The sequence below is a fragment of the Tenrec ecaudatus genome, chromosome 13 (genome assembly GCF_050624435.1).
Source record: "Tenrec ecaudatus isolate mTenEca1 chromosome 13, mTenEca1.hap1, whole genome shotgun sequence".
NCBI classification, from domain to species: Eukaryota; Metazoa; Chordata; class Mammalia; order Afrosoricida; family Tenrecidae; genus Tenrec; species Tenrec ecaudatus.
The window spans coordinates 3,548,229-3,575,266 of NC_134542.1; the positions used below are offsets into that span (position 1 = coordinate 3,548,229).

Here is a 27,038-nt window from a genome sequence, read left to right on the forward strand (position 1 = left end):
CTTTGTTGGGTAATCAGCGGCTCCTTTTCCTCCAAGTTGATTGTAGGTGTTGAGACATCGTAGCAGGTGCCTGATCACCAAGGTAGGAGCTTGCTTGGTGGTGCTTCATCCTCATTTCATCTTCTGAACAACCGTGAGTGGACACGGTGTGGGGTGGACCTTAGGACTTTCACACTGGCAGCTCTGTCCTGGCAGCTTCTACTTCTGCGGTTTCCGCCTCCTCTGAGAATTTGTGGATTTCCTGGAGTTTCCGAGGGGCAGGCTCCTTGAAGCTCCCTCCATGGGAGTGCTTGTGAATTATTTAAGGTGGCCCTTCTAGCCAGGTCTTTGAGATTTGGTGAGATGGCGGGGATCTGGTAAGAAGGTGGGCGAAGATACTGATAGGAGTCACCTGTGAGCAATTGTGAACAGACGCCCCGGAGTGCTACCCTGCTGTGTGTACAGTGAGCTCTCTGAGAAGCAGGACCAGAGAGTTCATTACCAGCAGGAACGAGGCCTGGAGCTTGTCCTCACAGTGACGCTCCTGATACAGAGGGCGCCACAGTGACATCAGAGGAGCAGTGGCCGAACCAGGAGCCAGAGCACGGAACAGTGGGGACGTCCCACCCCCCCAGACCCCCAGGCAAGGAAAGCTTAGTGCTTTTGTGCAGGAAGCTGGCTTGTGGGAGTGGGGTGCTGCTGGGCATTTAACTGGGGAAGCTGGGCCTACTGACACAGGGAGCTTGAGCTGAGGCTTCTGGTGAAGGGGTATGCCCTTTGGGCATGGGTCCAGACCTGGAAGAACTTTGTAACATGCCCTGACGAACAACTCTCTCCTGCGCATTTCTCACTCACTTTATAAGATGTCGACTTCCTTAACGCGCCCTTTCATCATGGACTTTGCCTGTGAGTTCTGGGTAGGCATGACAGTGGGTTTTAGAACCTAACAAGGGGAAAGAGACCGCCGAGGAGGAAAACACGATAGTAACAGGGACTGCAAGAAAGAGGGCGAAGAAGGTGCTAACATGCAATCTGGCTTCCAGTGGGTAACAGTGAAGTGGAGACGATCTCACTGTTTTTCATTAGCAGCATGGGGTGGGGGGGGCGCTAAAAGAGAATCGAAACTACGAGACTGAGCTGAACCCCGTTACACACACGAGAGCTGAGACGTAGTGACAGCCCAGTAGCAGTGAGCACACCTGGTTCCTGGATTTTGGTTCCTAAGTAACGCTCCCCAGAGGAAGGAACCAGGACTCCTTGGAGAGATCGCGGACACCAGGGTCGGGACAGGGAATGCACAAGAGGAGCCAGAAAACACTTGTGGAGTAGGACATGCTCCAGATGCGACGGGGTCATTGCCAGAACGGGAGCCGATGTGTAGGCTCTCCTAATGGCTCCCTCTGGGAGAAACAGAAGCTGGGTTCATAATCGATGGTGATCCCCGATAGTAATGTACTATCGCTCACAGAAGAAAATAAATGCCCACAATTCCTAAGGAATCAATAAGAGGTCAAGGGCAGCTCTTCCTTACAGTGGAATTCAAGTTTTAAAAAATCTAGAGGGAAATAAGACATGGTTATTTTGGTTACAGGCAAAGTTCATTCCTGGATGCTAAGCGTCCTGGGAGAAGAGCAGGTTACTTGTTAGGCTGCTAAACCGAGGGTCAGCAGTTCAAATCTACCAGCCGCTCCATAAGTGAAAGAGAGGCTTTCTACTTCCATAAACAGGTACCACTTGGAAAACTTCAGGGGAAGTTCTTTCCAGCCTTTCTCTCCCTTTTATTTTAAATATAAATTTCTAATTTTAAGTGTAATTACAATTTTCAAAAAAACATTAGCCATATACAGGCTCTCTCTGGTAATATTTATTAGATTCTGCCTTTTTAATATTTAATTCATACAGATTTTAATATAAAGGATTACAAATACAACTAACGTCCAACTCATCTCTCCAGAGTATCAGGTAACACTTTTCAGACTTTGATATAATTCCCATGTGTCATCATTACCCCCTGGCATCTGACTTTGGTACACCCTTTGAACTGCCATACATCTTAATTTAATAGAAAGATGGATGTAGATGATCTGTCTGTCCTATACTCCTCTCTGTCAATTCCCTCCATTTAAGGATATGCTTTAAAAAACAAAACAGCTTAGGATGTCCCCAGATGTCTTTCAGGTAGAGAAACAACCTTTTAAAAACATTTTAAAGATAGGAATAATTATTTTAAAGTCTAATATTATGCTTTTTAGCACGTATATATCCATCTTACTGTTATTCAATTTGTTTTATGTTATCTTTTTAAAAATCATTTTATCAGGGGCTCATACAACTTTTTATCACAATCCATACATACATCAATTGTGTAAAGCACATCTGTACATTCATTGCCCTCATCATTCTCAAAACATTTGCTCTCCACTTAAGCCCCTGGCATCAGGTCTTCATTTTCCCCTCCCTCCTCGCTACCCGCTCCCTCATGAGCCCTTGACAATTTAGAAATTATTATTTTGTCCTACCTTTCCCTGTTCGACATCTCCCTTCACCCACTTCTGTGTTGTGAGGTCCCTTCAGCACCTCATGATCACACAGACTGGTGGGCTTCTGCCATGTGGGCTTTGTTCCTTCTGAGCTAGATGGCTGCTTTAAGACCCCAGACACTATATCTTTTGATAGCCGAGCACCATCAGTTTTCTTCACCACCACTTTTGCTTGTTCACCCTCTTTGTCTTCAGTGATTGTGTCAGGAAGGTAAGCATCATAGAATGCCAATTTAATAGAACAAAGTATTCTTGCATTGAGGGAGTACTTGAGTGGAGGACCAATATCCTTCTGCTACCTTAATACTAATCTATAAATATATGCACATAGATCTATCTCCCCATCCTCATAGCCTTGCTGTGTGTTGGAATGGACTGGACAGCAGTGAGCTGAGCAAGTTTAACTTCCGTGAGGTGCCCCACAACAGGAGTGAGAAACAGGAGGCTCACACTGCATGGACGACCCACTGTGGTTATCTGCCACTGAATGGCCTCAGCTCAGGGCCACCCCATGCACCATGGAGCGGAATGCGCCTCTGTGTTGTACCATCTTCTCAGCCATTGATGGGCGTGCTTGAGACAGGAGAGACCAATCCCCAGAGAAGGACATCGTGCTTGGTAAAGTGGAGGGGCAGCGACACAGAGGAAGACCCTCGATGAGATGGATGGACGAAGTGGCTGCCACCACGGGCTCAAACCTACGAACTGCTGTGAGGGCGGCAGGACCGCGCGATGTTTTCTTGTGCTGTGCACATGGCAGCTGTGGGTCGGAACGACACCATGGCCCGACAGCAACCACCTCGCTGCAGCCACTGTGAATGGGGGTGCCCTCCAGCCCTGGGGCGCATCGGTAGTGACCCACCCTGTTTTCATCGGCACATTTTCAAAAGTAGGCTGCTGCGCCTTTCTCCCTAGTTTGTTTAGTCTGGAAGCCCCGGGGAGACCTGGTCCCCACATGGGGCCCCGCTGGTGCAGAGCACCCTGGAAACACACAGACCTCCGCAGAACAGCACACCGACAGGTTGTGACCTGGGATGCAGTGCTCAGTCATTACAGAGGGACAAACGGTCACTTCTCAGTGAGTGAATCAGGTGACCCCCCGCAGGGCCGGCAACCAGAGTTACTGTTACTGGTCCTAAGACGTACGGACGTCAGGCACCCATCGCACGGATGTGTTGAGAATGGCATAGTGTTACTTCCGGGGTGTCCCCAGAGAAGGAAAAATGGGTCACCTCAATCTCCTCAGAAGAGACTACCAGGAGACTCCAAGCTGAGAGGCGGTGCACAAAAGGACTGGGCGGGGTCCCTTCTTTGCCATCAAGAGCATGAAAGGCAAAGGAAGACCTGCCCCAGATGGAGGCCGTGACCACTCAGTGACATGCTCGCTTCTGGACTCGACCCCTGGCCAGAAACAGGACAACTGTGGGGCGACGCTGGTACTTGAGTAACATCCGGAGGCGGGCTTACAGGGTCATTCTTTGTGGCCCTCTCTTGGAGTTGAGAATGGCGCAATCGTTACTTTAGATGATTGACACCTGGGGAAGCAGAAGGAAGTGTCTACTCAAATTCCAAAGGTGTTTTTGCATCTGTATTTGTTGTGAGGGTCTGGAATTATTTCAAAATGCAAGAAGGGTGGAGGGGCGTGGAAAGAAAGAACAGAGGTGCGGGGGGGGGGGTGCTATCAGCAGAGATCACTTCTCGGCTCAAGGTTCCTCTTCCCTTCCCTTCGCGCCCCAAACACTCATTTCCCAGCGCATTCTGTATCGCAGACACTATAGCATCCCAAAGCACCCACGACACAGCCATCCTTACAAACCTGCAGCCTACATAGACGGAGTTTCCCTGTGGTTTATCCCTGTGTCAGAAGATGAGCAAACCCAGCTCCGTTCAATTCCAAGTCCCGGTGACCCTGTGGGACAGGGTGCAACTGCCCGTATGGGTTTCTGAGACCGTGACTCTCTACGGGAGTAGAAAACGCCATCTTTCTCCCTCGGAGCGGCTGCTGGTTTCAGGTTGTAGCCGTGCAGACTGCAGCCCAATGGGCAACCCACGTCCATTGCGCTTAGGAAGGCTCACGCGTCCCCAGCACGGTGACAGCTAGCTGACGTCTCTGGGAGCCAAGCTCTTTTGCGCAGTTCCAGGAAGGATGTATTATTTTCTTTTAAGCTTTATTGAACACACACACACACCCACACCCACACACACACACACACACACACACACACACACACACACACACACTGAACCTTTCTCCACTTATCAAAGCACTGAGCCCTCCCCATCCTTCTTTGTTTTAGAAGTACCGAATATACTTGAGGCTCAGTCACCCCAAGTATCAGCCAAGGCACCTACTTTTACCACAGACACGGCATTAAAACATGTGCTGAACAACTTGGCTTATACACCAGTATATCTCTCTTCATGCGTTCCGTTCTTTTCTTGCCGCAAGACCTTAGCGTGCTACCTGCCTGCAAACACGGCCCTTTTCTCCCTTCCGGGCAGCACGCGCGTTCTCTGAGTGCTCTCCCGGAGCAGACCTGCACTGAGCAGGAAGAGCGTTAGCGGAGGGGCTGAGTGCATGTGTGTGCTGGGCACGGGGGGGGGGGGGAGGCGGGGGCGGGGTGTGATAATTGGAATGTATGTGTGTGCTGGGGGGATAATTGGAATGTATATGTGTGCTGGGGGGAGGGGGGGATAATTGGAATGTATGTGTGTGCGGGGGGGGTGATAATTGGAATGTATGTGTGTGCGGGGGGGTGATAATTGGAATGTATATGTGTGCTGGGGGAGGGGGGATAATTGGAATGTATGTGTGTGCGGGGGGGGGAATAATTGGAATGTATGTGTGTGCGGGGGGAGGGGGGGATAATTGGAATGTATGTGTGTGCTGGGGGGGATAATTGGAATGTATGTGTGTGCGGGGGGAGGGGGGGATAATTGGAATGTATGTGTGTGCTGGGGGGGTGATAATTGGAATGTATGTGTGTGCTGGGGGGGATAATTGGAATGTATGTGTGTGCTGGGGGGAGGGGGGGATAATTGGAATGTATGTGTGCGCTGGGGGAGGGGGTGATAATTGGAATGTATGTGTGTGCTGGAGGAGGGGGGGATAATTGGAATGTATGTGAGTGCTGGGGGGGGTGATAATTGGAATGTATGTGTGTGCTGGGGGGAGGGGGGATAATTGGAATGTATGTGAGTGCTGGGGGGAGGGGGTGATAATTGGAATGTATATGTGTGCTGGGGGTGATAATTGGAATGTATGTGAGTGCTGGGGGGGATAATTGGAATGTATGTGTGTGCTGGGGGGGTGATAATTGGAATGTATGTGTGTGCTGGGGGAGGGGGGGATAATTGGAATGTATGTGAGTGCTGGGGGGAGGGGGTGATAATTGGAATGTATGTGTGTGCTGGGGGGAGGGGTGATAATTGGAATGTATGTGAGTGCTGGGGGGGGTGATAATTGGAATGTATGTGTGTGCTGGGGGGGTGATAATTGGAATGTATGTGTGTGCTGGGGGAGGGGGGGATAATTGGAATGTATGTGTGTGCTGGGGGAGGGGGGATAATTGGAATGTATGTGTGTGCGGGGGGAGGTGATAATCGGAATGTATGTGAGTGCTGGGGGGGTGATAATTGGGGAAGGGGACGAGATACGCCCTTCCCCCCACCTCGCCCATGAACAAGCTGGGGTGGCTGAGTCAGTCATAGAAATGGTTGAGTCTGTGGAAGTTTCCGGTGCATGCTCCCCCACAGCAACTAAGAAGATTGGAACCACATGGAGGGCCGCCCACAGAGACAGCCACATGACAACCACGCGCTTGCGAATGTTCGCCATCGTCCTCCGTCCGAAATGGCTGCCGATTTCCACACTCCGTAGGTCAGCCAAACCGGTTTAGCCAACCCCTGCGGCCGGAGATTCAAACGGCAGGCAACCCTTCCCTACCATAGACCACACCATAAGACAAGCATGCCTCGTTTCATCTCTGCTCGTTTGGATAATGCTCTAGGTTGCATTGCTGGATTCTTTTTACTGCCTTTCCTCCACTCCAAGTTCTCTGTTGCCTTTCAGAAAACAGTTTGAACTAAGCCTGCGCTCAGCAGTGTCTGAGCCTGGAGTCTTGGCACATTCAACCCAGGGTTTAATGACTGCTCTCAAGTCAATGCCAACGTCCCTGGAGCTGAGGCACAGGGTTTGAAGTCCAACGTTGCGAATGCTCGGGGGTGGGGGATGGTGGCACCGTGGGTTAAGTACTGGGCCGGAAACCCAAAGGGCAGCAGCTGCTCTATGTGACAAAGAAGAGAGTCTGCCTCAGTAAGGTGTCCCTCCCTGGAAGCCCCCTGAGCTGTCCTTCTCCGACCTGGAGGGCTGTTTCCCCTGAGTTGGAAGTGAGCAGTGTTTCTGGTTGTTGGTTACTTCGCACTCAGGCAAGGGCACAATTCACCCAGCCCCCTCCATCGAATCAGCATGGCTGCTATCGTATCCTCCGTGTACAAGACACCCGCGTGCATGCCTCTGATCCTGGGCGGGCAGGTCTTTTCATCTTGCGGGGAATACGTGTGTGAGTGTGTGTGTGTGTGTGTGTGTGTGTGTGTGTTGAGTGTGTGTTTGTGTGAGTGTGTGCGCTTGCCAGCACAATGTTTCATTCTACTATTCAGCGGGAATGTCAATGCCCCATCAGAATCCCTAAAACATAGATTTCTTTCACGATTTTTACCTTTTAAAGATCAAATTTGTGTTTTTTAACGGTTCAGGGTGTTTCAGGGGGACTTTGGTTACGTGGCACTCAATTTAATAATTACTTTAGGAAAACTTGATCATCTTAACCATACTGGGCCTTTCATCGGTCACATGGCTTGGCCTCTACCTTAACAAGGATCAAACTGGAATGAAAGATTTAAGTGTTTGGGGAAGGGACTGTGTTTTGGTGGCAAGCACCAGAGCTAATAATAGTGAGCCAACATCAGCCCTGTTGGCTGGCGTGCAGTCATACTGAACTAATTACACAAATCCCCAACAGACTGTCTTGATTAAAACAGAACTCAAACCAGCATTTATAGGAACATTTAGCAAAGATTAGTCGAAAATCCCACAAATGTATTTATGCAATCAAGGCATTTTCCAGGGGAGTGGGAGATAGGAGTTAGGGAGCCCTGGTGGCATAGCGATTAAGGAGTTGGCTGCTAACCAAAAGGTTGGTAGTTCAAACCCACCAGCCACCCCACGGCAGAAAGGTGTGGCACTGTACTTCTGTGAAGACTTATGGCTTCAGAATCCCCGTGGAGGAAGCTCTGCCTTGTCCTGTAAGATTGCTAGGAGTCCAGATTTGTGGGGTGAGGGGGTCCTCACAGTTGAACAGGTCCTCAGGAGCAGCTTTGCAATTGTGGAAAATATTAGTGACAGACAGCAGGGCACAGGGGTGCCTTGTCCCAATGTCAGGACTGAGGGAGGGAATGTATTTCTCAGTGGGTATATATAGTGGGGCTTACAGCTCCTTCAAAAGACGTAACATATGTGGGCAGTATCATAAGCAGGTACCTAATGAGCAGGCAATGAAATGACTCATGGTCTTGACCTAGTGCTCCTTGAGTTCTCCCCAGGGGAACAATCTATGATCCTTCCAAGAAGAGGACACCAGAACAGAGTTTTCTACGCTTTACAGTGGGTCAAGTTATGGGGCCTGACTGGTCTTATCTACAGATGCCTGCGGGCACAGTGACAGGGAGACACAATTCCTCTATGGTGGTAGCTCCTCAGACACGTGGGAACACGTCTATCTCAGGACGATGGAGAGCTTTCTCCAAACAGGACTCGTTTTCCACGCTCATGGTTATCAACATAAATATAAGGCCCAATACACTCGACCAGGCCCTCGGTGTACCACACGGATTGACTCAATGGCCGACGGCAAGCATCAGGCAGGAGTCCTGGTGGTGCAGGGGTGAGGGCTACTCAGCTGCTAACCAGAAGGGATGGTGGTTGGAGCCCATCCAACGCTCCATGGGAGAAGCGCGGGACCACCTGCTTCAGTAAAGAGTTACAGTCTTGGAAAACCTGCCAGGGCAGGTGGGCTCTGGCCCTTACTGTGGCTGAGTCAGAATCGACTTGACTGCTGTGGGTTGGGTTGGGTTTGGCCTTGAGTTCCTGTAGCTGCATTCAGATGTAGGTCCACTCGGTCTCCTACCTGAAGGCAGCTTCAGATCATTAAGCCAGGGACGTTGGGTCTCTCCTGTGAGATAAAAGTCTTCGGTGATTCCAGAAGAAGCTAGCCTAGGGAGGGAGACCCCAGCTGCCTGTGGTTGTCCTCAGAACTGGAAGCAAGAGTCTGCAGCTGGAGCATCAAGTTCCATCCCATATAATTCCTTGTCTCTGAATTCGCTGCACTGCAGACGGCAGATAACTTTTGTCAGAGATCTCCCACTACAGCTAGTGGCCATGGCTGGCCTCTTGGACTTTCGTATGTTTTACAAGCATCACTCTACCAAGCCCCTGCCCCTCCCCCCTATTCCAAAGGCACCTAATAGAATTATGAGAAATTCTCCATCATCCTAGGAGCTGGACATCGACACTGACAGTGGCAAATAAGAAATGGTGCTATGCCAAAGTGTGGTGAAGAAAACAGACGGTGCCGGGCTGTCAGAAGGAACAGTGTTTGGGGTCTTGGAGGCTTGTCTTAAGACAGGCAGTCATCTGCATGAGAAGCCAGCTACGTCCACATGGAAGAAGCACACCAGTCAGTGTGATCCAAGGATGGTATAGAATAAAATCCAAGACAGGAGGAGGAAGCTGTATTAGAGCTTAAGTTCTGAGCTTCTGAGCACCTAATTTGCAGAGGACTATGGACGAGAGTGAAAGCCCCCAATCCATTTGCAGGGCCCCCATGTGAACGAGGCCTCTGGTGAATCCCCTCTGGCCGTCGACAGGGATGTGGATAGCCTTGCTTTCAGACGGCGTGCATTGGAAACTGGATTAATGCCATTGTAGTTAGGCTAAAATTGAACACCTTACCTTTGGCTCTCCCTTTTTATTGACCTGTTGTTTTAAATTACTTATAGTTTTTATTATTTTCTGCTTACCTTTCGATGGAAGTTTGCCTTCTGTTCTATTTTGTCATGATTTTTGGTATTTCAAAATATGAAATCCAGGAGAGCTGTATCTATAGAGACAGGGACTGGATTAGTAGTTGTTTTTGTTTTTAAGATCATTTCACAGCTCTTAGAACAACCCACACATCAATCGTATCAAGCGTATTAGTATATAGGTTTCATCATTATTTTCTAAACATTTACATTCTGGTTGAGCCCTTGGTATCCACTCCTCCTTTTTCCCCACCCTTGTGACGCCTTGATAAATTGGGAAACCCGCAGGGGCAGTTTTACCCTGGCTTATAGGGTCGCTACGGGGCAGCATAACTCGCCGGCAGGTTGTACGGGTTTGGGTCTCTGCCCTGGTGGCTGTCCTATGTCTTGTTGGGATGTCCAACAGCACCCTTGGCCTAAAGGCCAGTAACCACCCACCCACCCACCAGTTCTGACCATAAGAGAGGTAGTTTCAAGTGTCTCCAGTGAGTGAAATGGCCCTCCAGGTGAGAACCTCTGATTGGAGGCAATCAAATGCAGGTGCCATCTCTCCTGACTACCTGGTCCCACATGTGCAGAGGAGAGCTGCACTTCCTTGGGGTTTCCATGGCTGGGGCCCCTCACATTTGGATCGGCTAGTGGGTCTTCTGAGGTGGATCTGGGTGTGCTGGTGACCTGGACTTGCCAACCTTCTGGGTCCAGTGCTATGCTGTTTGCTTCCCCTGGGGCGCCCGTGCTTTGGGCGCACAGAGAGAGGAAAGGCTTGGGACAAAGATGCTGTATTTCCGACGGCCACTCACACGAGTGGGTCTGCTGGGGTGTGAGGTCCAGCTGAGCTGCAGGGAACCAGGCAAGGGCAGGGCTCAAACCCAACCCTTCACAGAACCGCCTCCATCTCTTGGCTGCTCCTGCTATGTACACTGCAGGTTCTGACCCAGCTCCAGAGCCTTTGAATTTTCTGTCAAACAGACAAAAAAGATAACGCTTATGCCTTCCTCGTACCCTTGTAAGATCCTGGAGCCGTCAGATTCCGAGGAAGGAGGACCGACTACAGCCTGATGGAGATGGGGGCTGCGTGAGGCCAACGGCTAACCCTCCTGAGATGGGTTCCCGTGACATCCCTCACTGGGGATCTCTCCGGGAGGAAAGGGCAGGGCATGTGAAGCACTCTATCAGGCCGTGGGCTCCTGCGACACTGGACTCCAGTGGAAGTCCACTGGGCTCTGGACTTCCTGGGCCCCCTGCTGCTTGGAGGCCCGCCTGGGACCCTGCTCTGGAGCAGGAAGGGTGGGATTATCTCTGCTCATGGCCAGGGCGGAGCTGAGAGCCCAGCTTCACTGGCTGGAAATAGAACATGCCACTTTTAGCCACATCACCTCCCTCCGCACAGGTTAAGCCCCAAACGAGCAAACAGGTTGGCACACTGAGAAAGACAGCCTTGTGGCCTCCGGGTCTATGCAGGCTGGACTGGCCGGGGGGGTCCCGCTGAGGTAAGGATGGAAGGTGGTGGACAGGGGCCAGGTGGACAGCCGATTTGTCAGAGCTGATGTACACCAGGCACTGGTTGAAAGATCCTTGTTTCAGAGCCTGTCCCCTTGAAAGCACACTTGATGAGTGTGCAGGAGCCCTGGTGCACAGGGGGCTGCTGGCAGCAAGGTGGGTGGTTCAGAGCTGCCCGCTGCTCCTCTGGAGAAAGATGAGGCTGTCTGCTTCCGTAAGGCGTGACAGCCTCAGAAACCCTGGGGGGCAGTTAAACTCTGTCCCCAGGGTCCTGTGAGTTGTTATGGGCTCCATGGTGGTCAGGGGGCTCCGAGGGATGAGGAGGGTGGAGGATGTGTGTGCATGATCATATTCACATACACGCAGACACATGTACTCACACATACTTGCACTCACACAGTGATCACACGCAGACTTCAGACAATCATGCACAAGACTCTCACAGACTCACACCCAGATTCACACTTACTCAGAGGCACACGCAGATGGCCTGACACAAATGCACACCCACCTACTCTCTCACACCCACTGTGCCCACACAATCTCAGACTCTCATACATCACCCATCACCCACCCTCTCACCTACAGGCTCCCACTCATTCCCACTGACTCACACCAGCTCACACTCACTCTCGTGCCCTCAGTCATGGACTCATCTCCCTCACACCCCTCACACACACTCACCCCTCCCTCACACACTGCTCCCCAGTCTCCATCCTGAAGAAGCATGTAATGTGACACCCTCATTCCCCAATGACTCAGAGCTCCCAGGAGGCTGCGGCACCCCCACGAGTTGGGCACCCAGTCCCTCTTGAGTCTCCCAGCCGCCTGCCTAGCCCCTGGTGACTCACCACCTTTTGCTTATTTAACCACCTCAGGGACCTGGACTTCCCCCAGCTGCTGTCCTGGCAGCAGGGGAGGCCGTGGGTGGGTGGGTGGGTGGGTGGGAGCAGAGACGGCTTCTGGTCAGAGGGTGTGGGCCTGGGAGGACATGGCCACCAGGGGCCAGCACGCTCCTGCCCGCTCCTCCACCCTAGAGGGCAGTCCAGTCCTGGGACTCCAGTTGGAAACCCAAGGCTTTCGTGAGAAACCCCCTCCCCTCCTCCAGCGCCCCAAGGGGGCAGTGGCGAGGGTGGAGTTGGCCCAGCTGTGGCCTGGTGGGCTCTGCAGGGCCACAGAACCTCCTACAGAGGCATCTGCCAGGGTTGGGTCATCCTGCCCTTAAAGGAAATAAGATCCCCCGACGTCCACCCTACTTGCCCTGAAACACATTCTGACTGAGTCCCTGAAGGTGGCACAGCTGCTTCACGGGGTCCATCCCCAAGGTGGTTACCTTAGGGAGCAACACCCCCCCCCCACCATCTTGGTCTTTTCACCCAATGCTTGGGACCACCCACCTTTGGGCCAGCAGCTGAGTGCCCAAAGCACTGCGCCACCAGACCAGGCAGCAAGCCCTCCTGCCTCTATAATGTTCTAGAGCAGTGATTCTCAACCTGTGGGTCATGACCCCTTTAGGGGTCGAACGACCCTTTCACAGGGGTCACCTGATTCATAAAAGTAGCAAAATTACAGTGATGAAGTAAGTAGCCACGGAAATAATTTTAAGGTTGGGGGTGACCACAGCATGAGGAACTATGAAGGGGTGGCGGCATCAGGAAGGTTGAGAACCACAGCTCGTGGGTTCCCGAGACTGTCAATCTTCACCAGGGAGGAGGGCAGGGGGGAACAGGCAGGCAACCTCATCGCTCCCCCTCAGAGGGGCGGGTGGATTTGAACTGCTGGTCTGAGGAGAAGCAGCCCAACACCAAGTTCCAGAAACTAAGAACCCCGTGCAAGCCCCACTGGCTAAGGCAGCTGCCCCTACCCCCTCAAGGACAACACAGAGGTGGATGTTGTGCAAACAGAGGAGGGCTGGGTAAATCTCCTCCTGGCAGCTGTTGGTTGGGGCAGTGGGGAGGGTGAAATGTTTTCTGCATTTTTTTCTCACGGTCCTTGTTGTTTATTTGAAATAATAAATTAAGGCAAAGGGGGAAATGGGACATTCCAGCTGTCAGAGAGTGTATGAACTACGAGATTTATTCTAGCTGCCTCTCCAAACAGCTTGGGCCTGGAGATCCTCAGAGACCTTTGGGACAGCTGCCTTTACAAGACCCTTCTCGCCAGACCAGGGGTCCCCCAGGTGCCATTTCTCTGAATGAAGTCAGCGTCTTCTTGTCCTTAATGCTCACGAGTTATGGGGGCAACCTCCCTATGCCCCAACCTCCCACGGAGGAAACCACCAGGCCGGGGGGCAGTGGGTAGGTGGCCAGGTGTGGGTGCAGTCCTGGTGCAGTCAGGGCTGGGCTAACCCACTTAGGGGCTGCCCAGCTGCCTGATTTGGTTTGCAAGCAGAGGCCGGCCTCGGGGACACCGCCGGCATGGTTCCAGGCCACTAAGGAAGCCAGTCTCGTCCTTCTGTAGGTTCCCGTGTATAGCAAGGATACACACACCCACTACTGTAGCCCGGGAGGGGCCTGCACAACTCTCCACTCACTGCCCTCAAGGCGATCCTGACTCAGAGCACCCTCCAGGGGAGGGTGGCACATCCCTTGGGTTTCTTTTTGTGGCGCTTCACAGGAGCAGAGAGTGGTCCTACAGGGGCACACTGCCAACTCTTTGCAGAAGCAGAAAGCCTCCTCTTTCTCCCTCAGCACAGCTGGTGGTTTTGAACTGCCAACCTTGTGGCTCACAGACCAACGTGTAACCACTGTCCCCAGCAATCCTTTGGTGGCCCCCGTGGCTTGTCTTCTATTCAGCCTGGTGCGCGGTGGCCAAGGTCGTCTGTGCACTGGGTCAACCCTGCTCCACGTGGCCCTCTGAGGAAGTAGACATACCTGAGTGTCTGGATTGCGGGACCATTATCAGCTTTCTCATTCTCAGAGCCTTTCTAGGAAAATTGGGAGGCTTTCTGGCCCAAGCTCAGACAGGGAGCGATGGCCAGTTCTAGTCAGCCCGTGGACGGTTCCGGGGTTCTGCAGGGGGAAGGTCGCATTGCCCTCACAGAGCTGTGGGGCAGCTGGCCCCTTGTGGATGGGCCATCACGCACAGTCTGACCCGCAGAGCCTAGAGGGTCAGTTCTCACAGCCGGAGCTGAAAGGCAGAGACCCCAGGGAGTTCCTGTCTGAGTCGGGTCTCAGCCACCGCAGACTGGGCATCCTGTTGGCTGTTGACGCAGAATGAATCCACTTCCTGAAGGGAGTCCCTAACCTACCATGGTTGTCTCCCAGCTGGCCGCTCAGCTGAGCCTTTTCAGCCACCTGTGGGCTGGACACTGGTGGGTCATGAGATGCATGACCACGTCCACGGGGCTCCTCTTGTGCATGAGACGGGCCTGTGGACCACACACGGGGCCCCAACAATCCATCCCATCTAGCACTGGCAGGAGGGGAGGGCAAGCCCACACATGTAGCCTAAGCTGTGTCTGTCCAGTGAGGGAGATACTGCCCCCCTAGGGTCGGGGAGGGACCTGCAGGCCACATCTGATTGTCCTCGGGGCCAGTGTGGTGGTCAGGGCACAGCGCCCTGCTCTGTGCTGGCTCAACAGTGGGGAGGGGAGAACAACTCCCAGGCCCTCTGCCAGCCCCTGGTCAGGAGGACATCCTGTCTGCTGAGTGGTGGGTACCCTCTAGTGGGCACAAGAATGAAGTGCACTCACTCCACCCGCCATCTCCCCCACCTCTGTCCTAGCTGTCCCAAAGGGCGAATCTTTGCAGGTCCGAGCCACCCCGCAGGTTCTTCCCTGTCTCTTGCATGTGAACGCTGGGAGCATGGCCCCTGGCAGCCACTAAGAGTGTCTGCGATGGGGCCATGGCACGGTTACCACCTGAGTCAGCGGGCCCAGTCTCCCCTAATGAAGGTGTGTGTGGAGACAAGCAGAGCAGCTGTGTGGTCTCCATGCCCTCTGGGGGTCCTGCTGCCGCCAGCTTGGCATCCCCTCCACTCCCCCTCCTCAGGGGACCCAGTGGGCCCACACACCCTCCAAGCCAGTCCTCTGTCCCTGTGTCTCGTCATTACCACGCCATCAGACTGGGGGTTCTGTGGGTGGTGAGGGAGTTCCAACAACCTATGGAGACACCCCATACCTCACCTCAACCCCCAATTCCTGCAGCCCTTCTGGCTAGCTGCAGGTGCTTCCCCAGTCAGGGGAGGGCTTTCTGCCCTAGCTCTGGGTTGAACCTCCTCTCCCCTGTGCGTCCTCCTGTCTCTGTCCTGCCCGGAGGACACTCCCTGTGCAGGGCACTGGGGGTGGAGCCGCTCGATGGCAGTGAGGGTTTCTTTGTGGGGGGTGGGACTGGCATGACAGTGCAGTATCAGTAGGTGGAGACCCCTGGCTAGCTGCTACTGTACAGATTATGGGGGGGGCACACTGACCAGAGGGCCCCTCAAACACCAAGTGCAAGAGTTACCAGCGAGGTGTTCCCTGTGCAGCTTCCACTTCGGGTACATTGGAGCGCCCCCGCTCCCGGGCCCTGCAGCTCCCAACAGCCCGGTGTCCAGTGGGAGTGGGTGTGGAAGCAGCAGACAGGACTTCAGGGGCCAAAGGGGTGGGGGGGGGTGACTGTCAGCATGGTTGGTGGAGGTGATGCCAACACTCCTGGCTAGGGGTGGAGTCAAACCTGCCAATCAGGTGGTAGCTGAATGAAACCTCCCTAGGGGCATGGCCTCCTCACTGGGACATCACTGAACTGTGTCTGCTACTAGGGGTGGCCCCGTGTGGGCCACACTCTCACCAACCACGGATCCCTGGGACTTCACTTCTCCAGTCACTGTCCTGCGTCCCCGCATGTGCTGTGGTCCAGCATCGCACCTGTGGCCTGGGGCACACATTTACCTCCGATGGAGCGCTGTCTTGTACACGTGTCACTGGGGCCATCCTGGGGCTGCAGTGAGCAGTGGCAGGAGGGATGACTGGACGTCGGTGTCCTCTGGGAGAAGAGCTGGCGCAGGCTTGCCCTCTGGGCCCCAGAGGGAGTGGGTGAGCCCTGGGGTAGCATCAGGAGCCAGAGGCCTGGGCGCAAAGCCCAGAGGGAGGGACAGCCGTGGGCTGGGCTGGGCGCTCTCTTGAGGAGCGGGCACCTGCAGGCCCTGGATCGGGGAGCTGGGTGTGCTGACCCGTGTACTGGAGCCGATGGCCCTGGTGGACCACAGCCACCAAGAACCAAGCCAGGAGATAACAGATAGTGTGCTGTCCTCCCTCCCCGCAGACAAGCTGGCCTTAGGTCACCAGTGGGAACCAGACCGGGAAGTGTCTGCGGACAAACTCTCAACATTCCCGGAGGCCAAGCCTCCCGTGGAGGAAACCTTCACGTCCTCCTAAGTGATTCCTATGGTGGGTTGGAAAGGGGGAACCGATTACAAAGATCTGCATGTGACCTCCTCCCTGGGGGACAGACAACAGAAAAGTGGGTAATGGGAGATAACGGACAGGGAAAGATATGACAAAATAATAATTTATAAATTATCAAGGGTTCATGAGGGAGAGGGGAGCGGGGGAAGAGGGAAAAAATGAGGAGCTGATGCCAGGGGCTTACGTGGAGAACAAATGTTTTGAGAATGATGAGGGCAATGAATGTACAAATGTACTTTACACAATTGATGTACGGATTATGATGAGTTGTAGGAGCCCCTAATAAAATTTTTTAAAAAGTGATTCCCCACGATGGACCCCCATAATGCCAAACCCAAGGTGCTGTTTTCAAACGCATGGTCACTGACTAGACACTCGGAGGTCAACTGTTGAAGGTTACCTACCTGGATGGAGGTTGTCAGTCATCTAAGGCCATCAGACCCCCACCCTCTTCTGATAAGGATAATGAGCCTTTGCCCTGGAGAAGTGCTCATACACCTAAGGCCAAGCCAACTCAGAGGACCAGGGTTAGGCTGCCATCTTGTTCCTTATGTGCCTTCCTGTCATATGTGCCCCTAGGGCCTCCCCTTCCTGTTACACATGTGGTTACCTATCATGAGGGGGTCGTTATATCCATGCCCCTGGGTGTACACAAGCCGTGGTTGGAAATCTATTCTCTCTCTGAAGTCATGGCTGTCCCGGAGCTGAACACATGCATGCTCCAACTTGTCTGATGTCTCCTTAACTTCCCCCTCTATTATACAACCGCCTCTTGGGCCTGTTCAATTATGAGGCTGGTACCCCACCCGTGGGAGACAGAGGGCTTTCTACTCCCACAAAGAGCTAGGGGCAGCTCTGTCCTACAGGGTGGCTGGAGTCAGCATTGACTGGGATCCGGCAGTGAGATTTCTGAGTACATGATCCCCCCTACCCCCCTGGTACAGAGAGGCCCCTGGTGCCCACACGTTTATTGAATGATGCAGAATCGATGCACGGGGTGGGCGTGAACCTACAGGTACAAAGGACACGTCCCCACAGGAGGGCCAGACTCGCAGTGAGACTCTGCGAGGTGGGGGGTGGGCGGCATCCTGCAGGCAGCTTGTCCTTGCGAGGTCTTCCTGGCACTGTGCCCCCTCGCTGCTCTCTGCCTGCAGGGAGGTGTCACCAGGGAGCGCTGCTCAGGGCCCATCTGCATCTGTTCCGCAGCCGTCTCACAAGGGGTCCAGGGTGCAGCCTCTTCCTTAGTGGCCCGTGTCCCACGCGGGAGTCTCAGATGGGAGGGAAAGCACGTTCTCCAAAGGTGGTGAGTCTCCCCGGTCCTGGGCGTGTCACCCCCGAAGGTGCCCGTGCTGCCCAGTGAGCACTGAGGCCCTCACACGAGGGGAAGGGTCCCAAGGAGGACTGGCTGGTGGTCGGGTCAGGTCAGGCGGAGGGCACAGGGGAACGTCCTTCTTTCTAAGCTGGAGGTGTCAACCGCCTGCTCAGTGAGGGGTTGGGCCCTGCCCCCAGGGCACCTGCTGAGCGAGCACACAGATGGACAGACAGACGCCCTGGCAGCTCTCAGCCTGTCAGCAGACAGGGCCAGGCTCAGTTTTCCAGGAAGGCCACGTAGTCCGTCAGCCGGGCTAACTGCTGCTCGTTGGGGACCGGTGGGACAGGGGTTGGCGCTGGGGTTTGGAGCGAGAAATGCGAGGTCAGAGGTCAGCAAAATGCAGCTTGGCACCATCCCATCCCCTACCCGCCCCCCTTGCGGGAATGTGCAGCAGGGAGTGGTCAAAGGTGTGAGAGTCCCAGGTCTCCTAGAAACCCTCGGAGCATTGGGACAGGCAGAAAATGCCCGCAAGTCTTGTTCTGTGCCCAACACGTCCCCCCTGGCCAGGTGGGCTGTGCTTCTCAGAGGCACAAGTGAGATAGCACTGCGCTGGCACCAACTCGCCAGGTTTCCGTTAAGGGTCCCGAACCACAGCCCGCTGCCTCTGCCCTTGGCTCCTGACACGCGTGATGAGCGGTGGACACGTACCTGTCAAGGGGCTAAATCTGCTGGAGGGGGCGTCCAGGACTCCTGCAACTGAGTACACAGAGATCAGAACATGAGTGCCTGCCCAGCTCAGCCGCACCCCGTCATGTCTATGCCCCAGGCCCTGGGGTTCTGGCCAGTTCACCCAGAGCTTGGGGACCCCTCTTCACGCCCACCATCTTGATACAGGCCCTCGGGGCTGTGGCAGGGCCCTGCTCCTCCATGGGCGTTTGCTCCCCTGTCTACACTGGGTGGGGGTCTCCCAGGGATGGGGTGATGCAGGCAAGCCTGAGGGGTGGGGCTGGGTAGATATGGAGGTGGGCACGCAGCACGGGCAGGGCATGGCAGGGCAGAGCATCCTGGTCAGCAGCAGGTGCAGCAGCAGCTCTGGGTCTGTGGGGACCAGCAGGAGGATGGGGCCAGCCCACAAGGTCTGAGGCAGGAAGGCGTCCCCAGAGCTGGCTGTGCACGTGTCTGTGCCGGGGGAGGGGTGCCTAGGAGGCGGAAGCCCCAGGTGGCAGGTTATCACTAAGCCCCCAGCTGTCATCACAAGCAGGGCACTGGAAGCCGGGGAGTTCAAGCTCCCAAAGCTTTCCAGAAGCAGATGGCCATGGCCGAGCGCTTCCCCACTGCCCAGGGCTCAGGAGACAGGGAGGGGTGAATGAACAGCGCTCAGGAGACAGGGAGGGGTGAATGAACAGGGCTCAGGAGACAGGGAGGGGCGAATGAACAGGGCTCAGGAGACAGGGAGGGGTGAATGAACAGGGCTCAGGAGACTGGGGGGGGGGCGTAAATGAACAGGGCTCAGGAGATGGGGAGGGGTGAACGGACAGGGCTCAGGAGATGGGGTTGCCAGAGTTGTGGGCAGGTCGCCTTTAGGGCCCTCCCTTGCTTGGCGAGGCCCGTTCGTTCTCCTTCTGGCTCAGACATGACCCGGAACCTGGGTCAGGGCTGCACACCTGGCCTCAGCCACTCCAGCTGAGCGGGGAGAGGGTGCCACCTACCAGGCTTCTTGGGCATGACCATCCTGGTGGTGGAGTCGGCCTGCCAGCCCTGCTCCAGCACACCTGTGAGGACACAGCTGTCAGCAGCAAGAAGAGGCCCGGCCCAGTGTCCATGCACAGCGGTCCCAGGTGCTCACGCCTTGGTCAGCAGGGGCCGCTCTCTTCCCCAGCCAGAACCAACCCCCAGCCAGAACCCCCCCCCACCCCCAGCCATAATCCTTCAGCAGGGACCCATCGTCTCCCCAGGGCCCCACTAGCAAGCATCGAGAAGAGAGCCCTGCAGGCAGCCGGGATTCGTAAAAACCCAGGGTAGGGTGCGCTTGCAGGGGCTCCAGGCACATGTGGGGAACCACTGCCCCTTTTTATGAAACTCCACTTGCCGGGACTTCCAGAAGACACCACCCCCCACACGAGTCACGCAGAGGGTGACAAGTGAATGCCCACTCATGTCATATCACAACTCATCCCGGCATCTTCCAGAGGGCTCTGGGAGGTGGGTGTCTGGGGTGTGGGTGTGGTAGGGGACAGCACAGGCGTGACCCAGGCTCTGTGACCCTCTCCCCACAGGGCCTGCGGTTCGGCCCCGATGGAGAAGGGTAGAGAGCACGGGTGTGAGGAGGACCCAACGCGGGTTGAGCAGGGCTCCTGAGTGGGCAGCGGGAGGGGTCAGACAGACAGGGGACAGTGGCTGGGAGGGACATGCATGGTGCAGGGCCGGCGCGGGGGGGGGGGGGGGGTGGTGTCTACCAGTGAGCCAGGGAGGGGAGGTTTATTTTCTCTCACACACAGCACCCCCAGCAGACAGGTCACTCGAGAAAAAGGCCTGGGTCCGAGGCGTGACTGTCCCCACTTTCCTGCAGGGTGGGGTAGTCTGGGGCCGTCCCCACTTTCCTGTAGGGTGGGGCAGTCTGGGGCCGTGCCCACTTTCCTGCAGGGTGGGGCAGTCTGGGGTCGTGCCTACTTTCCTGCAGGGTGGGGCAGTCTGGGGCCGTGCCCACTTTCCTGCAGGGTGGGGCAGTCTGGGGCCGTGCCCACTTTCCTGCAGGGTGGGCCAGTCTGGGGCTGTCCCCACTTTCCTGCAGGGTGGGGCAGTCTGGGGCCAGTGCTGAGCTTTGCTCTCCCCCGACAGGGACGCCCCTGCCACTAGCTCCCTCTCTGCTTTCGTACCCCTGGTGGGCAGCTCTCCCCAGAGTGTGGGTCACTCTGGCTGTGCTGTGGTGCGGGCCTAAGGCTGGGGGCTCCCTGTCCCATGGGGTGGGGGTGGGCTGACATCGAGTGGTCCCGAGGACTGGCCCTCAGGAAGCTGGCAGCAGCACGCCCACACACCCTCACCTCCCTTCCCCTACCAGCAAACAGCCTCGCGTTTGACCACCACGCCACATAGGCTCCTTCAAAGGACTGGGACTCGGGGCCCCACCCCACGCTTCATAAGTCGAAGGTCAGACTAAACCACCTTTCACGGCCTCTTCCACTGGGAGCCCAACGCAGGCAGCAAAATCATCGGCGACGATGGAGGTGTAGGCCTGGGAGACCAGGGCAAAGGCGCGTCTCCGGGTAGCGTCTGGGTTGGGGCGGGGGGAGCAGAGCAGACGGTTAAAACATGTGGCCGCCCTGCTTCCCAGCCGCTCAGTCCAGGGCATCCCTCTGGGGAGCGGCTCTGGCTCTCCCAGATGCCTGACACGGCATGCTAACAACACCTGGGGGAAGGCTAACAACACCTGGCTGACACTCAGGCATCCGTCAGGGCTGGAGGTGGCACTCCTTGAACATCTCCGAGGAACGGAGCGCAGCCACCAAGCACATGGCCAGCAATGAGGTGGCGGTGGCCTTACAGTGCAGAGTCCACCTGGGGCCAGGGTGCGCCGCCTGCAGCCCTCTTCCCAGCCCCCACCAGGGTCAAACCTGGCCCCTCCCACAGACGGAGTCTCTGGGACTGGGGATCCTGGGAAGAGATTCCTGGAAGGAGTTCAGCAGGAGACAGTGGCCCTGGGCTTGGCGGAGGGCCAGATCTGTTCAGCTGCCCACCCGACTGTCCATCCCCCAGCATGGACGTCGGTCCCACTGCCCACCTGCCTATCCCCATGAAAGAGGCAGTGGATGTGGAGATGGAGGAAGGCCAAACATAGCCTCTCAACCACCAGCAGGCACACTGATCCCCCATCTCAGGAAGGAGTACCCCATCAGCCTTGCCAGGACCAAAAGGACATGGGAAAAGAAGCTTCCGGAGCTCGAGTGCTCTGAAGGGAAGAGGAATGCTCCGGAGATGTCGGAGAGCAAAAGGGCCAGCTTCAGCAGCACCCCTGCTGAGCCCCCTCAACCCCCCCCCACCGCCCCCATGAGCCTGGCGGGCTCCAGTCTCAGGTAGGTTGGCAGGCATGGGAGGAGGACACATGGGTTCCCAGGGCCCACTCTGTCCATCCCAAGGTGGCCACTACCTTCTACGTCTGCCCAATAGCCAGACAGCACCCCCAGTTCCCTTCTGGCTGGCAGATGCCCTCCCCAGCCCCGCACTGGCCAGCCCCATACCTCTCAACGCATCCATGATGGGCTGCACAGCCTCTGACCACTGGTGGGCGCTGATGGTGGCGTAGATCCCCGGGAAGTCGCGCTGCCAGATTCTCTGGCCGACCGACCAGATGCCCCCCAGCTCGGCGTTGGCCTGCGGCAGAGGGAAGGGGTGCACCGAGGGCAGGCACTGCAGGTGACCTCCAGAAAAGGCAGGCAGCATGCTAGCCGGTCAAGAAAGCCACGTCCGTGCCGGAGAGCGAGCTTTGCCCCTAACCACAACCCAGGAGGTTGTGAGCCTGTGAGAAGTCCCCAGAGGACTTCACCAACGCACTCCCCAAACAGCTCCCCCCGAGCCTGCGAACTCCTTTTCCTCAACAGCCTCGCACGGAAAACAGCGGCGGAACACATACAGGAGGAACAGCACACGGGGCCTTTAACAAGCCTGTGAGTCTCTGAGACGCCCTGGAATATGGATGTGCAACAGCCCTGGGTGTCAAGTTCACACTGAGAAAAGTCACACAGCACGGTGCCCACTGCAGATCTCAGATTCCAAACAGCACACACCCCGCAGCCCCTGCTCACACGGCGGGAACGTGTGCAGAATCGGCCTGGCTGGAGGCCAATCTTACAGACGCCTGAGACCGAGTCCACTGCCCTCATTGGTGCCGCCGAGTCAGTTCAGACTCACAGCAACCCAGCGCACAGTAGGACAAAAGAGCGAAACAGAAACGAGTACACAGGGGGCTCCCACAAGCCTGTGGAGAAATGGAATAACGGGGCTTTCCCTGAACTCTTGAGACGCCCTAAAGGCCCGGCCATGGACCTCCTGAACACAGGCCAAGTGCTGCCAGGCGTCCACACACAGGAGCCGGTCCGACGGACCACCACCTACAATTCATGAGCCTCATTCCACTCTGGAGAGGAGCTCTCTCCTAGCCCCCCCACCCCCCAAGAAGCAGGGGTGCTACCCCCTCCCTGGGAAGAGCACCTCAGCACTGAGAGCAGCAGCACCAGCTGGCTCATGAAAGAAGCTCCCAATGAAGCAGCGTCTCAGCAGAAGCCACCAAGCCCCCTCAGCCGGCTCGGGGCTGACTCCCTTGTGGGGCGCTTTCCCTGGAAGGACTTCCAGACGGCTGAGAGGTCGGAGGGGATGACAGGTTATCTGCTCCAACCACAAGGAAATGGCAGGCAGAAGAGGTTGAGCCGCACAGACAGCTGAGGGGTGGGGGTGCTCAGGGCTGGAAGGGAACACAAGGGTACTTACAGATTTGATAGCAGGCGGAATTCTTTTCCAAAGATATCTTGCATTATTCCTGCAAAACACACCCCCACCAAGAGAAAAACAATGATCAGTGACCAAAAACAACCATCTGGATACATGTTTACATTTTCTAGGGTCGATACAAGTATGAGGGAGCTTAACAAAAGTCTGTGGGGAAATTCGGTTTTCCTAAGAGTTTGATGCTGTTCACAGCAGGAGATGTTAAAGCACCCCAGCTCAGTGCTTCCCAAAGCAGATGAGCCCCCTGGGGGCAGTGCTCGGGTGATCGGGGGCTGCAAGAACAGGGCACCACACTTTGTGCCGGGATGGAGGGAGAGCACACAGGTTGTCACACGGAGCAATTCCCGTTTCTGGAAAGGGGCAGGTCGTCCAGCCAGTGTGGACCTGGAGGTTTCTGTGATCATGTGCGCAGTGGAAACAGAAGTGGTCTCAGGAAGTCTTCGAGCTGGGCCTCAGTTGACGGCAGAGGCCAACTCAGAGGGCGGCACGGAGAGATGACCAGTCGCTGCCAAGGATTCCAGCATCAGTCATCCACCCCTGCTCTGCTGAGGCCGGGCTACTTCCCGCAAGGGGCAGGGACATGACGTGTCTCCCGTCCTGTCCCATCTACTTGGGCACAGAGCCCCTGACCGCTGGATGGGTGGTCTGAGGGTTTGACAGGCGGGCGGGCGGTAGGGAACACAAGGACTGAGCCACCACAAGTTAAGACAGGGTTTAGGGACAATCTGTGTAACAGGCGCCCGGGCTGGCAGTGGGCATTACAGAGCAGGGAGACAGGACTCTCGGGCTGGCCCTGGGCAGGGGGCTTGCCCAGCTCTGCTTCAGTGCAGGGAGCCAGAGGAGACACCAAGGCACCCTGGTGGCAAAGCCCCTCAGCTTCCTCAACAAGGCTCCCTGCAGATCCTCTGGGATTCACTGTGCAACCCCGTGGCAGGAAGAAACAGTCGGCTCCTCTCACCGCCAAGGGCTCCGTGCAGGGGGCACCAGAGCACGCAGCCCCAGTGGCACAGTGGGCCAAGCGAGGGCCACTAACTAGCTGCTCTCTCCCATAACATTCAGTCTCAGAGACCCCGGGGAGCGGTCAGACTCTGTCCTGTGCAGGGACCGAGTTAGAACAGACTTGTTAGCAGTGGGTTTGGTCCTGGCTAACCATAACCCAGGAGGCTCTGCTACTATGACCAGCAGGGTGCTACAAAGGCAGCTTAGCTGGGTGGGGTGGGGGTGGGGGGGCGCTCGGCATTGTGCTGCAGAGGGAGTGGGTGCGTACGTACATGTCGTTGTGCAGCAGGTAGAGGGCCAGGAGCTGTCCATACACTGGGGCGGTGGCGATACCTCCAGGAGCCTAGAAGGCAGAAAGTTAAGAGAAGGGCCTCATTCAGGCTCATTTTCCCTTTGGCACAGGCACATGTGCTCTCAAGGTCTCTGTGTTAAGAACACGAGGACACCCCCTTGCAGAGTAGCCACAGCCGGTGCCACCCCCCGCCCCCCCCCAACTCCCCGTGTTAAAAGCCCGAGCCACACACAGTGAGTGGCTTGTAACACAGTAGGACAAGGGCATGGGTGCCTTCTTTTCCCGGCGGCTGGGAGCGCTGTGTGGCTCGGGAGGGCACTGCCACACACCCTGGCCTTGACACTGAGTGCTTGGCCTGAACATGCCTGAATCGCGCTGGCACAGGACAGATGCAGCGCAGTGTGAGCGATGCGGCGGAGGAAGAAGGGGGCTGAATGAACACGAGGGGCACGAAGAAAGTGGGAATGACGGGCAGAGCCAGCGTGGATGCCAGCGCCCGCCACAGACTTGACTGCCGTCCCCCAGGGATCCAAGGGAAAACCATCCAGGAGGAAGCAAGAATGAGAGAGCCTGGGTAGTGGATTCATAAGAGGCCGTGGGTCAAGGGAAATCATTGCTGGGGTCAGACAGAGCTTGGCTGAGAAGAGAATGCTTGAGATGTTGACTGGGTTTTACTGAGTACACAAAGAATGGGACTTTCTGAAAGAATAGGTAACTGTGCTGATGTGGAACCTGTACACTGACCAGGAGGCAGCCAGTGGACCAGAACAAGGGACACTGCCTGGTGCCAAAGCAGGAAAGGTGTGCTCAGTAATTCACCACCTGATTCAATCTGTATTCCGAACCAATGACCAGAGAAGCCCAACCACGAGGAAGAACGCATCCGGAGACTGGAGGGAGACTTATTAACAAGCTGCCGTCCGCAGATGTTTCAACCTTGCCTTTCAGTGGGTTCTGCCGTACTTGAAGTGTTCGAGTATTCTACGTGCAGAGACATGTAAAATGCATACGACATATGAAGGCAAATATCTCACTGACTGATGCTAAATAAGAGCCGTATTTTCTGTACCTACTCACATCTAAACTTAACCTACAGTCAGACATAGGGATGTGTTCCTTTGTTAATACAATGTGTATTTTATAGCCCTGGTACAGACCAAAGCACAGCTGGGAGAAGTAGCAGTAACACTGAAGACCCCTGAAGTAAGATGACATCTGTCATCGGCTGTGATTTATCTCCCTCTGGGCTTTAGTTTTGGTTACAAACACTGGCTCTGAAATCGGGGTCCCCTTCTAAGCTTCCAAATTCCAATGTATTATAAGACTCAAATCTTTTCAACCAATCCTTGAAGGATTACGGCTCTGCCCACTATGTGGGGCTTGTGGAGCTCTGTAAATGGGCACGGAACAGGGAAACATCTGATTCCCCATGTTAACTTGAGAAACAGCTGTTAAGCGCTGATTCTGGTGAACTACGGGCTCCGGTGGTGCAGTGGTGTAGTGGCTCCCTGTTGGGGTGCTAACCACAAGGTGCGCGGTTTGAACCCACCAGCTGCTCTGCAGGGCACACACGAGGATTTCTGCTCCCATGGTGGGTCTCAAGAGAAGTTCTATCCTGTCCTAGCGGGCCCTAAAGGTCGGACTTGACTTCATGGGACTGAGTTTGACTGCTGCTTTTTAATTTTCTTTTGGAGGAAGATGGTGCTGGCACAGTTGTTTCAGCGCTGGGCGGCTAACGGTCAGCGGCTTAAACCCACCAGCTGCTCCGTGGTGGAAAGCCGAGGCTGTCTGCTGTCGCAAAGCTTTGCTGCCTAGGACACCCACAGGGTCGGCTCTACTCCGTTCTGTAGGGTGGCTAGGTGTGGGAGTGCACTGGTGGCAGTGGGTTTAAGCCCACTCAAAGGAGGCCACCTGCGGCGGGCGAGGGGGCGTGGCTGCCAGGTGGGGAGGGCGGGGGGTGGCTGGGACCAGGTGTGCAGGCCGCTGCCCCCGCTGTCCGGGCCCAAGCCCTGCATCAGCATCGGCGGCGGCCCAGGCTCCACTCGCCCAGCGTCCCTACTCGACCGCCACTGGGCCGGTTACCCTGGCGACCGGTGACCCCATGCTGCTCTCGGCCCGACCCGGATCCCTACCTCGAGCTCCTGGTTCTCGCACTGGTCCAGCAACTTTTTGAAACTGAAGGCGCTTTCCGCCATCACCGCCACTGGCATCTTCCCCGCCCGTCTTGCCGCCGCACCTTCCAGCAAGCCAGACCCCAGACTGTCCCTAACGGAGTCGCGCCGGCGATGACGTCATGCCCTTGCTTGCGGCCTCGCTAGCCAACGAGCACTCCTGCGCAGGCGCGTCGCAGGGGTCGGCGCGTCATCCACGTCAAAGCATCCGGAAGCGGCGGCGTCGCTCTGGCCCGGCCCTCAGTGCTCTGGAGGACCGTTCCGGGCCTCGCCGGAATTC

General features: G+C 55.8%; 1 protein-coding gene across 1 annotated transcript; it reads right to left on the minus strand.

Moving 5' to 3' along the window:
• Window positions 1-17,418: 17,418 nt before the first annotated feature.
• Window positions 17,419-26,879, minus strand: COPS8 (COP9 signalosome subunit 8). The gene is made up of 8 exons (XM_075529555.1): window positions 26,720-26,879; window positions 24,568-24,638; window positions 23,279-23,327; window positions 22,033-22,165; window positions 20,960-21,067; window positions 19,507-19,569; window positions 18,506-18,553; window positions 17,419-18,152 (listed from the first exon to the last, which is right to left on the minus strand). Exons 1-8 carry the CDS (start codon window positions 26,795-26,797, stop codon window positions 18,073-18,075), a joined length of 630 nt encoding a protein of 209 aa, XP_075385670.1. The 5' UTR covers window positions 26,798-26,879; the 3' UTR covers window positions 17,419-18,072.
• Window positions 26,880-27,038: the final 159 nt, after the last annotated feature.

Coding starts and splice junctions, on each gene's coding strand:
- COPS8 (XM_075529555.1), bottom strand. CDS start 26,797: ATGCCAGTGGCGGTGATGGCGGAAAGCGCCTTCAGTTTCAAAAAGTTG. Junction 22,166..23,278: donor TTCCGCCTGCTATCAAATCT/GTAAGTACCCTT, acceptor CCTCTGCCGCAG/GCCAACGCCGAGCTGGGGGG. Junction 18,153..18,505: donor CAGATTTAGCCCCTTGACAG/GTACGTGTCCAC, acceptor TCCAAACCCCAG/CGCCAACCCCTGTCCCACCG.